This window comes from Anastrepha ludens, chromosome 3 (assembly GCF_028408465.1).
Source record: "Anastrepha ludens isolate Willacy chromosome 3, idAnaLude1.1, whole genome shotgun sequence".
Classification (NCBI taxonomy): Eukaryota; Metazoa; Arthropoda; class Insecta; order Diptera; family Tephritidae; genus Anastrepha; species Anastrepha ludens.
In genome coordinates, this window is record NC_071499.1 from 77,644,341 (window position 1) to 77,661,272 (window position 16,932).

At 34.5% G+C, this 16,932-nt stretch overlaps 1 protein-coding gene across 5 annotated transcripts in view; it reads left to right on the top strand.

The window, feature by feature from the left end:
* The window catches only part of LOC128858236 (innexin shaking-B), a 251,368-nt gene that overhangs the window by 220,443 nt on the left and 13,993 nt on the right, over positions 1–16,932 (top strand). For all 5 annotated transcript variants that reach the window (XM_054094327.1, XM_054094326.1, XM_054094330.1 and 2 more), the window contains 2 exons: positions 13,558–13,712; positions 16,603–16,667. In XM_054094327.1, the coding sequence (XP_053950302.1) occupies positions 13,558–13,712; positions 16,603–16,667 (220 nt within the window). The remainder of the gene's footprint in view (positions 1–13,557; positions 13,713–16,602; positions 16,668–16,932) is intronic.

Consider the following 16,932-nt stretch of genomic DNA (forward strand, 5'->3'; position numbering starts at 1 on the left):
TATGCAATTAAGTACGACTTACTTATTCATTAATCTATATTTTAATTACTCAAACATCGCAATTGCGGAATTATGTTGCATTGAGTTAAAGTGTATAAACAAAATGAAGGGTGATTAACCCAGAGGTGTCGTATTTTAAATTGAAATAAAACAACGAAATTTCAAATTGATTGGGCAATCTTTATTATTTTTCTGTAGAACCATTCATAACATATAATTTTTAAAGATATATATATGTATATATCAATTTGAGTTGATGTGGTTTACGCACAAAGTATTTGGACTTTACATACCTTCACAAATGGTCGTTAATCGTGCCGCGATAGCGTTTGCCATTCCCTATTTCATTGGCACCAGCGTGGTCTTTGAAAAAATATCGGCCGATGGTTCCTCTGGCTTATAGGCCGCATCAAGTGGTTGTTTTCAATGGATGTAATGCTGTTCTTGAATGGCTTCGGGTTGTTCTTCAGTCCAAATTTGGCAATTTTGCTTATTGAGGCAGCCATCAAGCCAAAAATGGGCCTCGTCGCTGAACACCATAAGTTGGCTTGAACGCACGATGAACACAACAGAGCGTTGATTTTTGTAATACAATTGTACTATTTGCAATCATTATCTCTGAATACTGAACAAAATTATGTACTTAATTTGACAGTAGTCACGCGCGATCTGTTAAAAGAACCCTATTGGAAAAAGTACCTCCAATCTGAACACCCATTATATATTAAACATAGTAAATATTCCATAAAGTGCAAGGCACTTTAAAGAATTAGTAGCAGTAGAGCAAAACCAACAAGAGTAATATATTTTGTTTTTCTCTAGAATGTCAAAATTTATAAACAAAAATTGGCAATTTATAGATCAAATACATAGAAATAAAAAAAAGCGAATGAACTACTCTACTACCATAAACTGTCAAATTTGTTTGGGTAGGAAGCAAGAAAAATACCACATATGTAGTACAGTGTACTCTCCCCTAATGGACACCTCTCTTAAGCGAACACCCCTCATAAACGGACAGATTTTTTAGTACTAAAAAATTCTTTGGGGTTTTTTGGAATTTTTCTTTCTTGAGCGAATAACCCTCTCATAACAGGGCGTGGACACTTATTTGGAAGGAAGGAACTGATTCGCGAAATTTTCATAATGCATGAGATTGGCTTGTTTTTCCGAGCATTAGCCGATATAGCATTTGCATTATTGAAGTGTTAACTGTTTCCCAAGAATCGTTGGCCATCTCGTCTGAAGATTAAATGGAAAATGAGATTGACGACAAGTCAACTTCCTATAAAAAGGCTTATTTAGCTATAAGAAAACTCTAAACAATAACGACCTTAAGGGTGTTGAACTGTTTACTGATCTTCAAATACATCTTCAAGATATCTAAATTAATGGAAAAACTCGCCAAGCTAAATTTCTGACTTTTTTTAAATCAGTTTCAATATCTCGTATAAAAACAGTTTGTTTATTAATACTTGAGAAAATTTTGATGAAAATGCTTTTTTTTGTCTTATATGTTTGCATAATATTCTTGGTTTGGATATACAACTGTTTAAACATAAATATGTTACACATTTTTATGAAATTTTTTATTTTTTCTCATAAACGGACATCTCTCATAAGCAGACAAATTTGTCAGTCCTTTAGGTATCCGCTTAACAGGGAGTACACTGTATATACATTTATGCAAATAACGTATGAGAGTAAAATATTTAATATTTCTTCAACCACACATACTCGTATACCTAAAATGTCACAAAAAACAACAAATTCGCTTTTAAAAATGATCGAACATATTTTAATACTTAAAAGAAATTTGATCAGGTTAAACAAAACTCTGTATACCACTCATGTAGCTTGTCACAAGAAATCAGCAATAACTCTGATTTTAGCCCTCCAAATACAATTTTAACTGTACTGCACTGAAAGCTTTATTATGCCGGCGCAATTATCCACATGGTTGTCAATTGATGTCCTCCCAGAAATATAAACATTATTGTTTATTTACTTAAATACCCTTTTATTTTGGAATGCACCTTATATAGGTAATGTGAAATTTTGTCTCAAAACATCTTGACCGGCCAATGATTGAACTCTTTTGCAGTTATACGTACATACATCCATCTCTCTGTGCTCAACATCTGTTACCAATTCAAAATTGTGTGCATTTTACGCGCCCAGCCACAATTAACACTCATACATATGCATAATCGCTTGCATATATGCCTTTATATATACTCATTTACATTGGTACGCACAGCTATCAGACTTCGCATATTCATCATCAGCATACTCTAGCCTCGTCTACACGTTCAAAGTACAGATATGCATCAATGACGTTTGCACTGAAATTACGCGTAAAATTTTGCAAGTGCTTTCATACATATACTCGTATCGGACACATGTACTTGTATGCATACTGATTGTTGCTTGGTGTTTATTACCGTTTGCGTTTGCATGCGTGTGAGCGTACACTTTTTCTGGTTTGTGTATTTTTTCTACATAATTGTTGAAAACAATTACAAAAACCGCTCTGCTACAATACAAACTTGGCATATTTTCAAAATCAATTTTCAAGTTGAATGCATACAGAAACAGGCACGCACACGCACGCAAACACAGTTCAATGTATCAACACAAAGTTAGATATGGAAATAAGAAAATATCAGATACCGATCGTAACTTCAACATTTACTCATTAGACACTAATGCAGCGAATTAACTAGAGGATACTCATATACATAGCTGGTAAAAGATGCATTAAAGAACAAGCTAAATAACCATTTTTGTTTTTGTTTCTGTGGGTAAGGGGGTGGGAAATGCCTAATGCATCAATGCATTATCAAAGCTGCCGTCGCAGCAATGGCATGTCAGAGACTGAAAACTCCCTTTCGCTTGGAACCGTCGCGCACTCTGAAACCGCTTGCGCATTCCTTCAGAGTGGCGTTCCATCTTCTTCATTACAAAGGTCTATACATATATGCTTGCGTCCAGGCTCCGCTTTTTCATGCGGAGAATTTCTTCCTCGAAACTAGTGATGATCTCTCACGTTTTCTCGTTACTTAGCATCTTGTCGATTACATTTGCAGTGGTTATGTGACCGACTGCATTCTCCAGCGTTGGAAGAATATTCAGCGTCATCTTCGGCGGCATTACCGTTTATGTATGTGGGGTGTTCGCGTTTCCCTATTTTGGTCAGGTATTTCTGGAAATAACCGTGCCCCGAAAGCATTTGGGTTGTATAAAAAATTACTTCAACGAAGTCCCTACTGTTCCATGTGACTTTTATAAGACTAGCCATCCATCTACCGCATGTTTCGTTAATCCATCGGTCTTGCCATAACCTTAGCATTTCATGCCTTATTTCCTGCGCTGCAGGTTTGCTAACTTTCTTCCATTCCCTATTTTTTTAATGCCCATAGCTTCTTCCTTTCAATAGCTAGTAAGCCCATCGGTTTCAAACTGTTTATTACTTGAACAGCTGGCCCTGATACAGTGCGGTAGGCGGACACAACTCTTAGGGATGCAGTTCGTTGTACCGATGCTAAGAGCTTGCATCGTTTAGCGCATTTGCCCACACTTCAGCTCCGTATAAGAGAACGGAGAGCGTGGTAGCCATCGTTATCTCTCGTTTCGTTTGAGTTGGACCCCCTATGTTTGCCATCTGTCTACTGAGTAGGGATGCCATCTCGGCGGCTTTCTTTATTTGGGCCCAGACGGTTAGTATTGAGTCCAGACTTATGCCTAGATAATTTAGAACCGTTTTTATGGCATATAGCCAAATAACAATTTGATTAGTTAGAATTTAAAAAGCGACAGTTTCGATCATTTTTTAAAAAATGATTGCGCAATGCTTTATATATTTCTATTATATATTCGAGGAAGTTTATTCATTCCTCGTTTATTCATTAAAATCTCATGGCAACGAAAATAGTATTATATTTTCTTATCACAGCATGCTATTTGACCAAAATTATTTAGATGGATTAGTTCATATGATATGTTGGCTTACTGCCAACCAAACTATGGCAACATGCTTTAAATATTTTATGTGAACTCCAATGGCGAACTGTGGTAAAATGCTGCCACCAATGTGTACCCACACACATATATGGGAATCTATGTATGTATGGATATATGTTCTTGTATGCCTGTATGTATATAGTATTGAGTGCCATATATACATATACACATTGCTTCCCCAACGCCGTATGATATCGAGATTGATTGATTTCAGAAAATGTACATACATAGTAACATAGTCATTGAAATATATTTAAGAAGGATTCTCAAATCTATCTAGCCATTAGTTTTTGCAATAAAGGTCAAACCTTTTTTTCCATGTCAAGTAATTTGGGCATAGTCGTAAAACTGTTTTTATCGAAAATTTGTATTTGAAAAATATGAAAAATTTAATATAGAGTTTTTTAAACTCAAGTATCTTCGGATAGGTTATCTTTGTAAGATGAAATATCTTTGTTCAAAAAATGTTTTTCAAATTTTTTTTCTTAAGACGTTGTTTTGTTAAAAACTAAAAACAAAATTCGTTAATAACTCAAAAAAAAAGGTTTGGAACAAATTTTTGTTTTTCTGTTTAAAACTTATGGGAAATTTCCTTTTTTGTAATTTTTGAAAAAGGTCCCACTCAATTTTTTGTCTTTATGTTTCATTAATAGCTGAGATTGTGCATATGTGCAGCGAGTCAGTGAAAAATTACTTGTATCTGCTTACTAATGCAAATACACAGCGAGGCTTCGGTAGAGCAATATTTTGTGCAGGTTCGCTCTACGCATATGAATATAGCTCAAAGAGTTAATGGAATTCCACTATGAAACTTTCAACAATTACTGACAGCCACTTGGATCGGAAAATGGATTTCATACCAACTGGTGCCATTCGATTTATCTTTCCTTCTTCGCTGAAGAAAACATATCGTCACTGGCTTTCAGGAACTATTATTATTGTTAATATTATTATTTGTTAGAATCAAATGATTTTTAGATAATCAACTTTCCTAACCGAGCTTTGCTATCAGATTGGGCCGAGAACTGCATTTTCTTTATACTTATATATTTTTTGTTTTGAGTCTATGTTGTAATGCGGCCACTTGTTCTTTTTGGGGACCAAAGCCCAGCAGCTGTCTATCGAAGTGCGAAAGTTAGTTGGGTGTTGGTTTTCAAAGAGAGGGGAACAATATTTTATACTCAGAAAAATATTTTAAATTATTAAAGTTAGTGTTTTGGTGACAAGAGAGTCAAGCTTTCTGAAGCTTTATGATTGCTTTTAAGAAAACATTTCAGAAATTTTTACCTTAGCCATGACAAATCTATACAAGCTGATGTTCTTTCATCAGCTGATTGTCAAGGAGTGAGTGTTTGCATTTTCTTTCCATTTTCTAACTACAGTTGAAATTTGAGAAGAGCCCACATAATTGTTGCACTTTCAGAATTGATTACAACTTGTATGAATTTACTTTGACCACTGAAGGAACGTAATAAAAACAATTTGTCTGCAATATGTTTGTTTTGTCCACCTGCGTCTCCAACTGTCACCCATTTATTTACAAATATCTAAAATATAATCTTTGAAAAACACTGTTTCCTACGACTAGAAAAACGTATCGTATTTTCAATCACTTCTAGAGCTTTAGAAAATGAGTAAAAAGTTTCCACTAGGGGGAAAAAGTCACCCTCAAAGTCATATTTGATGTAAGAGACCTCGCATTGTGCCGATCGAGTAGAACACCAATCAAACTCTTGCCTGTCGAAAAGGTCTGACACCTCCTTTGAGTCGCTTTATGGTGCTCATATGGGCATCTATGGTATCTTTTAACTGAGTACCGTACGGTAATTTTTTCTTTTGATATTATCTATTTACCTTCGACGGAGCTTTCTTATGTTAGACAGATATTTTTTGAGTACGAAAAATAAAAAAAGATTTTAATCGGTCGGCACAAGGTCCGAAGATCACGGCGGATGATGAAGAACCTCCCATTCGAGCTCTTGGAGTGTAGCTTTGACGACTTGTGCAACATGGGGCCTTGCGTTGTAAAGAAAGAGTATGGTTTGACCATGTCGATCAGGTCTTTTCAGTCGAATAGTCTCATTCACGCGGTGTAGCTGGCCAATGTAGAGTTCCTTGTTGACAAGTCCCACAAAACATATATCCCGATCTGCTTTAGATGAATATCTGGCTTGACTCTCGGCTTTGGCGTATCTCCTGGAGCCACCCACTACTTTCTTTGCTTCATATTGATGTACATACAGGCACCATTTCTCATCTCACGTGACGGTTCGGTACAAAAAGCGCTGTTTATGAATGTATGTTGCTCGACGGCGGAGGAGATATATATATATAACTGGCGCGTACACCCTTTTTGGGTGTTTTTGCCGAGCTGCTCCTCCTATTTGTGGTGTGCGTATTGGTGTTGTTCCACAATGCAGTTTTAACCCGACTCCGAGCGGCAGATATTTTTGAGGAGCTTTTTCATGGCAGAAATACACTCGGAGGTTTGCCATTGCTTGCCGAGGGGCGACCGCTATTAGAAAAATGTTTTTCTTAATTTTGGTGTTTCACCGAGATTCGAACCGACGTTCTCTCTGTGAATTGCGAATGGCAGTCACGAACCAATGCATTCGGCTACGGCGGCCGCGGGGAGATGCTGAGAAGCAATTTGAAGGCGACATCCTTTGTTTTTTTCGTTGAGCTCATGAGGCTCCCAGGATCTCAATTTTTCGGTAAATCCCAATGGATGAAGGTGATTGAGAATTGTTTTATGATCGCCTTTCATTTGATCTGCCGATTCCCGACTAGTGTGGCGACAGTTCTCTATCAAAACTGATTTGAGACGTTCTTTATCGAATTCAGAAGGCCTTCCGCTGCGAGCTGTGTCATCGACGTCAGAATCGCCATTTTTGAACTTCGCAAAATATTGTCGAAAACGAAGATTTTTGCCTGATAGATATTCCATTTCTAAGTCACAAAACTAATAAAAAATTAAATAACTGAAAAATACAATTAACATAGTTTTGTACAGCCAAAAAAAATCCTTGTAAAACAATAATACAAAGTAAGAAGATCAGTGGGAAATGACTAGTACATAAATCAATCAAACCTAACCCATTCATCCTTTGTTCGATGGTTGGTGGCAGTTCCTTCTCCAATTTACGATACACTTCTTAATATTGCTGTACAAAATGGCGGTTCCTATAATTTTATGATGACGCCAAACACCAAAAATGCAACAGGAGGATTTTCATTGCCTACCGAGAAAGTTTGCTATTAAAAATATAGTTCTTATCAGTTTGTGGATGAGGCTCACATGCATATAAAAACTAAACATCTTTGGCCGTGCAGTCATTCCGAACAAAGAGCATTTTTTTTTTGTAAGTTGTCTTCAATTCGTACATTACTTCTTACAGAGAACACATGTGCACATACGCATATGCAGATTATGAATATAAATAAACCGTGATTTCACGATATAAAAACTAATATTTAAAAGCTTTTTCTTGTAGGAAGCAGATTGCTTCAATAAATTCACTGAACTTTCACCTCTTTCATAATTAATTTAAATTTTGATTGTACGTGCAAATAAATTCTAAAATATGGCATTTCATCGCCTTCCCACAAAGATAGTCAATGCCAAATTTAATAAGCCTCAAAACATAAAAAAATATGGCGCATACATGTACATACACACTAGGGATAACATGACCGGTGTCCCGGTTTTTTGGATATAGTGGAAATCCCGTGATCAGTTGATATAAATTAATGTAAGGATAATTTATTAATTTTTTCAAGCTGAAGTGTAGGTAAGATTTGTACTAAAATCTGCCTGAGGGTAAAACATTATAATTTCGAGTACATAGGTATATAATTTTTACTGGCAAACTGGTGTTTTTATCGGAAAGTTTTACGAGTATGTGCAATAAAATTTATAGTACAGTGAAACTGTAAATGCTTCACTATTCTTTTAGACATAATTTAAATTTCTTAAAACATGAGTTTCCGATTTTCTAGGTTCGTGTTTAGTGAAAAAGAGAAATTTTAAGATAAAAGAAAACATTTTTCCAACTGTCCGATATTCCCTAGCCGTAGTTGGCCCGCTGGAAAAATTATGTTCAACCGATTTTTTTGCCAAAACATTGACCCAATGTTTGAGGAAAGTTTTAAAATACTAAGTAAACTGAATGATAAAGTATATTTTGACGCTGTCCCTTTCATTCTTATGCCATAGTTAATGAACCGAAAATTCGAAACGCATTGCATTGGAAACTATTATATATTCGATGACTAGATAACATTTGTAATTTTCCCAATAGCTATTTTCATCAGGTGTAAAAGTCAAAATAAGTGGTAAAGTATCCGATTTCATCACATCTCGTTTCACACTAGCCGAACGTGGGAAAATTATTTAAAAATATTATGAAAATTCCAGTTCTATTGTAAATACTGACCTTAACATTTTGGGCAAATAATCCGAATGGGTAAGTATGTGACTAGCATTCGGAAGTGCCCGGACGTGAAACAGCGGACACGAAAAGTTAAATAAATAAATAAAATGATAGAACACCTTTTTTCATACAGCGCTTGCCCTTTGGCAGGCAATGGCAATCCTCCGAGTCTATTTCTGTCATAAAAAAGATCCTCATAAAAATTATTTGCCGTTCGGAGTCATCTTAGAACTGTAGGTCCCTTCATTTGTGAAGCAGCATCAAGACGCACATCAAAAATAAGAGGAGAGGCCGACCAAATACCCTATAAAAGGTGTGAGAGACAGTTGCCAATTATACATATATTTATATATTTAAATATGTAGGCATAAATATAACCATTCCTTCAGAAGGAGCTCATTTTTAGCACAGTGGCTTTCCCAACAAGTCAAATATCTCTTATTTGCGCGAATACGATCCAAAAGTTTGGATCAAGTAAATCGCTTATACCACGTATTTAATTCCTACTTTTGCTTGACTTATATAAATGGAAGGTATATGGCGTCACATATTCCAATGTACGTTCTCGAATACGACTAGATTCTCGCAGTGCTGATTTACCTATACCTACAGTGCCAAATCAAACAAATGACGCAGGATATTATGAAATTCATGATCCATGTTGGGATGCTTGCAGATACCACCCTTAACTCAAATGCTACAGAGAATAAAAAAAATTAAAACAAATTTAAAAATATATTCATAACATTTTAATTATAAAGTTCCTGTCTTAAATAAATATGGGGGCCAAATTTTTTCCACATTTGTTTTCCACCTTAGGTGGTTAAAATAATGTAATAATTTCCAAACGAGGGCAAGTGAAAAGTTCAAAGTTAATTATTGTCAATTAGTGGCATTATATAAGTAGTAGTATTTTTTTGGGAAAGCTCAGCAATATTTTCTATGAAAACTAAAAATGCTTCTGGTTTTTAACCGAAAACAAAGGCTTATAGAAGTTGTATTCAATTTAAAGAAATATTATTTCGGGCTAAATCCCGAAATCCCGGAATTATATTAAAAATATCTCGAAATCTCCTGGCGAATAATCAACTCTAACACTGGCATCCCTAATAAAATCATTCATACGACGCACAAATATATTTAGCAGGAGTATATTTTTCTTACGTCTTTAGTCATCTGTTTTTTCAATGCACATACATACATACTCGTACATGTGTGCACATGCAGATACGTGTGTACGAGTATATCAAATTCTATGAAAATAGCTACATTTTTTAAATAATAAAATTTTATAGCCATATGGTTTAGTGCTTCAATAAATACAATGGATTTAATTAACTTTACTGCGAGTGTCCAAAATATTAAGATCCATCATAAAATAGCGTTGATCACTCACATTTGCCGATATCAAGAGTGGCATGTGTATGGTGTTAGTTGAAGTTAAAAAAATACTTATTCTTATGAAAATTAAAAAAGAGAAGAAAACACAAAAATTGATTATGATTTGCAGCGAATCGCAATGCCACCGTAGGCGAGTTGAAGCAACACCTACGAAAAGGATTATTTGTTAGAATAATGGCGCCCTGATAGTCGCCAAACAAGATCATTTTCATTCGCAATATTTGAATTGATGGCACGGGGCCCATCATGCTGTTTACAATTTATTATTTTAGAGGTATTATTGTTGGCTAATTTACGATACAAGTTATTATTAATATGTCACCGACATCAACATAAATTTTCACATTCGGACATTTAATCACTTGTAGCATTAGTTTGTTTACGTTATTGGTTAATAGATTTTGTACTGGGGCTATTAATTGTTGGTATTCTAAATGTAATCATAATAGAGTCGAATGCGTCAGTAGCAAGAGCACAGTGGAGCAAAGTCATTTGCTGGCGTATTGTTTATTTAACTCAATGAAAATGTTCACGTAGGATTTGTTTCTGAAGGATTTTCCTTCCAAACCGTACATACATATACGAAGAAATCTCTATCAGTGATTATCAAAATAAAAGGAAAAAATCAAATACACAAATGATGTGCGTTGATTGTTGTCTTAAGCTTTGTCTCAAGTTTGCGGTTGTCACACAAATCTTCATAGAAAAACAATGTTCAATGCCTTTTAATGTTGACAGGCAAATCCCCTTTTACTGAATACACTCGAGAAGAGTAGAGTTTTGCCAGCCAAAAATCATAATCTTTGACATATGCTTGATGCACAAAAAAATAACATTTCTTTGCAATTGTTATTGAAAAAGAAGGGGAATTATTCTGTTAGCAGGAATTTTAGCACTTCTTCTCAAATCCAGCTAAGCGCCAGACTTTTATTCTTTCCCAGCTACCAACAACGGGTAAAACTATGAAATATTCATAATATGTGTATGCGATTATAAAGCTCAGAATTCAAAATTAAAATAACAGACTTGCACATGCATCCTTGAAATTTATTTTGTTCAAGGTTCCACTTTAGTTAGACGAGTGTGTCACGAAGCCGTCCTACAAATAGAGAGACATATGGGCGATTACAAATCAAATGACGCAAGTATCTTAGACATTTTTCCGAAAATTGGTTAAATTGAAGTGAATTGCAAAAATATGATAATAATTTTAAGATTTATTTAATGTTGAAACTTTTGCTAAAAATAACATTGAAGGTTTAAAAAAAAAATTCCGTTTCCCTTAACCATACTTAAGCCTTCAAATAAACAAATTTTCAAAAGAATTTTCGATAATGTCCAAAAGACTTATATCACTTGATATGGAACCGCTCTTATAGTGAGTTAAACTGTTCGTTTTCATTCATTTCAAAGCTAGAGCACTTGTAATAAAAAATCTAAACTATATGTAATATAAGCATATTACATATGGGAATGCATATGCATGCAGTACCTCTCTACTGTACTTCTCTACTGAGATACGCAGAAACACGCTAGGCTACCGTGGATGAGATAATACTGCGTTTAATTTAATCACATTGGTATTCATTATAAATCCTCCTGATGAATATTCTCTCAAGCATACCAGAAGCCACCCCATCTTTCTAGTAGAGCTGGCAAATTATCGCCATAGTATCGACAGTATCGATAGTGATTGTTATTTTATTATATCATGTGATCAGAAAGTACGGGGAATGTTTAAATTAAACAAAACAGAGTTAAATATCAGGCAAATTTATTTTATTTCCTTCAAAATATGACCCGTCTGATGCAACACACATGTGCCAACGTTTAACCCAGTCCTTCATGCACCCCTGGTAGGCCGACGAAGGGATGGCCTTCAGCTCCTTCGTCACAGTCTCTTTGATCTACTCTGATCGACTGAAAACTCCTTCCACGAAGTGGTAACTTCAACTTTAGAAACCAAAGAAGTCGCACGGGCCATCGTGTATTTACTTGGTGTTTGGTCAAATAATCCAGTACAATTTGGGCTAGGTGCGATGGCGCGCTATCATCATCAAAATCCAAGCCACATGATGACCGGCTTCTTTAGAGGACTTTCTTGGTTATTAGATATTCTTTGTGCTATATTATCGACAGACTACACAGTCTATCGAAAACCAGCCATGGTCTTAACTAAGGCAGCTTGGCAGCTCTACTTTCGACTACAATGAAAAGGGCATAAAAAGCCCCTTGGAAAATAATTATGGTTTATCGAATGAATGTTTGTTCAATCCAAAGTGACACCTGTTGTCTCCATTAAATTTCAAGGACAATGTTATTAATAGTATTGTTGCTGGTCCCTACGTAAGCTAATCCCTCTACTCCTGTGAGTATTTAATTATCAGCAGTGGAGTGCATTTCGACCTGTGAATGTCTTATATAGTGGTTTCATAGCAGGGATACTTTATTTTCTCCATGTCCATCACCACTACTATCCACTTTGCTCCCATTTAGAAGATTTACTGATATCAAAATCGTGGACTTACGTCAGCAATTTAGTTGTTCGACATTAAAAAATATTGTTTGAGCTATTTACGTATTGCTGTAGCGAGAACTATTTTTTCAATATCTGCTTTAAAAAATCGCATGATGGATCATTATTTACATTGCATTACATATAAATATAAATATCCGTGTAAGTGAAGGGACATTAAATTCAAAGAAATTAGAGTAGAGGAAATGCTATCGAAAGTTGTTTTAAGGTCGGCAGGGAGATGATGTATACTGATTAATTTCTCTTCATTATCTTATATTTAAGAGGCTTATATCTACGCAGTTAAGTTGATTTTCGTAGATATAAATTGACTCTAGCCCCTTAATTCACGCACAAGTCGTTTCTTCTCATTTTTAGATGGAGTAAATAGCCAAGTTCTGTTCCATTTGGTCTTTTCAGTACATATTAGGCCTGGTCTTTCTCTCCTTCGCCCAATGGCAATATCGAATACTGTCTGACAGATACGTTGAACCTTTGCACCCTGACTATGAAGCTCCAAAGTTCATCGCATCATTCTCTGCATTATTCGACCCAACCAACTCATAAATGTTCATCAATTTTTCACATTATCCTTCTCTCGAATACTTCAAAATCCGACTCATGAGATGTTGTTGTCGTCCAACCAAATAATAGAGAGGATGTATTTATTTTTTATTAAACGTATGACTAATTTTCCCACAAAAACCATATAAATCCCAGTTTCAAACTCATGAGATGTTGTTGTCGTCCAACCAAATAATAGAGAGGATGTATTTATTTTTTATTAAACGTATGACTAATTTTCCCACAAAAACCATATAAATCCCAGTTTCAAACTTTATACTACAATAATTTTAACAAAAAACAAAACAAATTTTCATAAAACTTCCCAACTTTTTACTCAGTTTTTAAATCCATTGAATTTTGATTGAATGAAATGCAAGTTTGAATGGACTCAACCTTTCAAACCCTTGAGTCTGAAAACTGTGTTTGCTGTTGATGTTGAGTGTCTCCTATGTGAAAAAAATATTAAGCACTCGTTTTTCTTTAATAATTCTCTCTACTGAAATATTGTATTTATTGCAAAATGATTTTAAAATAAATAGTGCACTTATATTTTCTTTAAAGCTATTCATTAGTTCTCTTTCTAAATATAATAGTTGAAAATTTTCTTTTATTTTGCAGGCGATTTTATTTTATACTCCAAGATGGCTGTGGAAATCTTGGGAAGGTGGCAAAATTCATGCACTTATCATGGACTTAGATATAGGAATTTGTTCCGAAGCCGAGAAAAAACAAAAAAAGAAATTACTATTAGATTACTTATGGGAAAATCTAAGGTGAGTACCAATGCATTGCAAATCTTGCTCCCATTGAGATAATGCAATTACTATTTATTTTTCATTATTTATTAATCTTAAAACGAGCCCATACATTCAAATTAAATTTCGTTGTGCATCAAATTATTTGTGTAGAGAAATCCCGGTTTTTTAAGCATATATTTTTCTGCTAGGGGAAAATTTTATAAACTCACAATAGATACATTTTGTATGCAACATACCTACTTAAAGCAACAAGAAAAATTGACTCAAGCGAGCTATGAAGCTCATGAAGATGCTTTTACAGTGGTAGGTCAGCAACGGCTATTAAAATACTTTTTTACGAATGAAAAAAATACTATAGTGTAAACAAATTACAAAGTCTACGCGAAAAGTCATAGTTTGGTGAGGAGTACCTACAGATGATCTTTTGAATTTTGAAGAAGATATCTTGGAAGTTGTGATGGAGAATTTACCTTAAATAGGAGAGCACAGTGTCCTTCACTCGCACAAAAAGCCAAAACAAGTCAAGAGTGGTTTAATCAGAATATGTCAGTCCAAGTTTTAAATTCTTGCAAAACTGCAAATTATGGTTGCAGTTGAGGAAATGGCTTACAAGGTGCTCCAGAAAAATTGAGAGAATCCCAATCAAGCACTTATTGTATCAACATCATCCATATCTAAAATAACCATACGAGCCACTGTAGTATGATACAACATCGATCCGTTTAAGGGCTTGCATTAAAGCAAATGGCGATCATTTTGTGTAACTCCTAAGTTTGCCAGCAGCAGTATTAGTTTAGAAGAAAAAAAAATCAAATCAAAAACTCGTTCCTCGAATTTATTTATACTAAATTATCAATTATTTATACTAATTTGAAATTGCAACCGAACTTGCGGCATGCCAAATTATGTCCTTTAAGAAATACTGTTTGAGGTGGTGTTCACAAGACCTTGCATAACTTCGGTCTAATCAAGGCACTTAACTTTTGCTAAGCAATTCACTAATCCTCATCGATGAACTGTGACCAGCTGCCAATTTTTTGATATTCAATCCGATGTTTGACTAATTTCTAGATATTCAGTGAATTTCTAGATATTCAACAACTAAAGGCAAGCTCAAAATGCGACGCTCACTTGTCGGAGGTGTGCTTAATATCATTTCAATGATTTTCGTCAACGATTTTATATCATATCATATTTTATTGACACTAAGCACTTTTTCGATATTTACTGTGGAGAATCTAGAAACTCCCGGGCGGATACCTCTTCCTAATGTACGGTGCCCCCTCAAAGCTATGGAATGCGTATTGATGCTATTGTACAAACGGAGTACAACGAACTTCTAATTTAATGTCACCTCTGGCAGAGATTCGCTCGGATGTTTGTTGTTGTAGTATGCTAAGGAGCAACCGCTGTTTAAAAAACCTTTTCATCATTTCGCGTTTTAGGTCCAAAGTGGGTTTTAAAGACGGTAAAGAATGGTAGCCTATCATAAACCTATTTGGCTACGGCGACCATCTAGGTATTAAATAAAACGTATTTTTGAGAAATTTATTTCCAATAAAGCCAACGTTTTCTAAAAAGAACTTATGGCGTCATCTTTTGAAAATTTTTGAACGCGATATATATTATTACACTCGTCTAATGCTGCTATGACAAAATTTGCTTTAGACCTGGAAAGTCTTTTACCAAAATTTAAGAAGTGCTTTAAAAAGTATATAATGGACTGTTTATTCCGCAAACAAATTCATCCGAGTTTCGAACTTTGTGAAAATTTATAATAAAAAAAATTCGAAAAACTTCCAAAACATGGAATTTTAAGAGAAATTTAGAGTATATAGGGTATACATTTTTTTTTACTAACGGTATAAGTGTTTTCTTCCACATGAAAAAACGTCAGGCAGTCGAGAGAGATGGGAAGCCTTTTCATGGCAGGTTTGTCATTGACTGCCGAAAGGTGACCGTTATTTAAAACATCTTTTTCTATCATTTGCTGTTTCATACCTGGAGGTACGAAACCTGTACACTTCCGAATGTCCAACCTATTCGACTGCGGTGGCCGTTTACCTTTTATTGGCCAAAAAATCAATGAACTATTTCTCCCCATGGACGAAATTTGCCTTAAAACTCTGATTGAAACATTTAAAATTTTGATGAAAATTTGTTGATTTTTTTTTTTTAATTTGCATAAGCTTTGAAACTTCGAGTTGCACTGGATTTAGTGGGAAGATGATCTTTATTTTGATACAAAAAATATGAGTAGTAAATAAGATACATATAAATTTTAAAAACTTATCAATAAGTTCCGGTGCTATAGTTATAAAACGCACTCTGTTCATGTACGTACCTATATCAGCATGATACCATCTCATTGTGATTTTTCTAAGATTACCAATCTTTATTTATATTGGGAGAATTAATCGATTTAAGTAAACTCAAAGTATTATTAGTCAAGACATCAATTTTTTTATTTTTTTATGGTCTCACAATTAAATCCTCCAGTTGAATAACTATTTTATTAACTAAAAAAATATGTTGACTGACGGAAACCTGTTATTTTGACCTTTACACGCTCCACTGCTCGTCTGTTTGTATACTGCAGCCGTCTAGATCACAAGTGTCAAATATGACTGACGTACGACGCTATTTGTAAAAATTATGTAATAAATCTTCCGATAGGGTGATTAATTTAGCGCCACCTTGTATTACGCAAATTATTATACTCTTTTTAGTACCAATTTTTTGGTAATTTTACATGTGTTATCTCAAAAACTAATTTGTATGTATGTACGAGTAGCTGCATGTATATTCAAGTATTATATATTACCTTACTACATATTTTACCACATTGAGATTTATTTATTTAGCCTTGGTTCTTAAATGTTTACTTTATCTATTTTTTAATTAGGTATCACAACTGGTGGGCTTACAGATACTACGTGTGCGAATTATTGGCACTGATAAATGTGATAGGTAAGTAAACAGCAATTATCGGAAATTTACTATATTCACTGTAATTTGCTACATTCTATTTGAAGTACTAGAATTTAGCCTAGTGCGGCACAACAAAAAAAAACAAAATAACAAAAAAAAAATACCTAACTTGCCATGTGGCATACTCAGAAATGTTCAAAGTTTATAATCCCAAACAATTTTTCCATCACATTATCATTATTTATTAGTCTTTAAATGAAATGTATATGTAAATGAAAATTCCCGCTAAGATCACCACATTAGT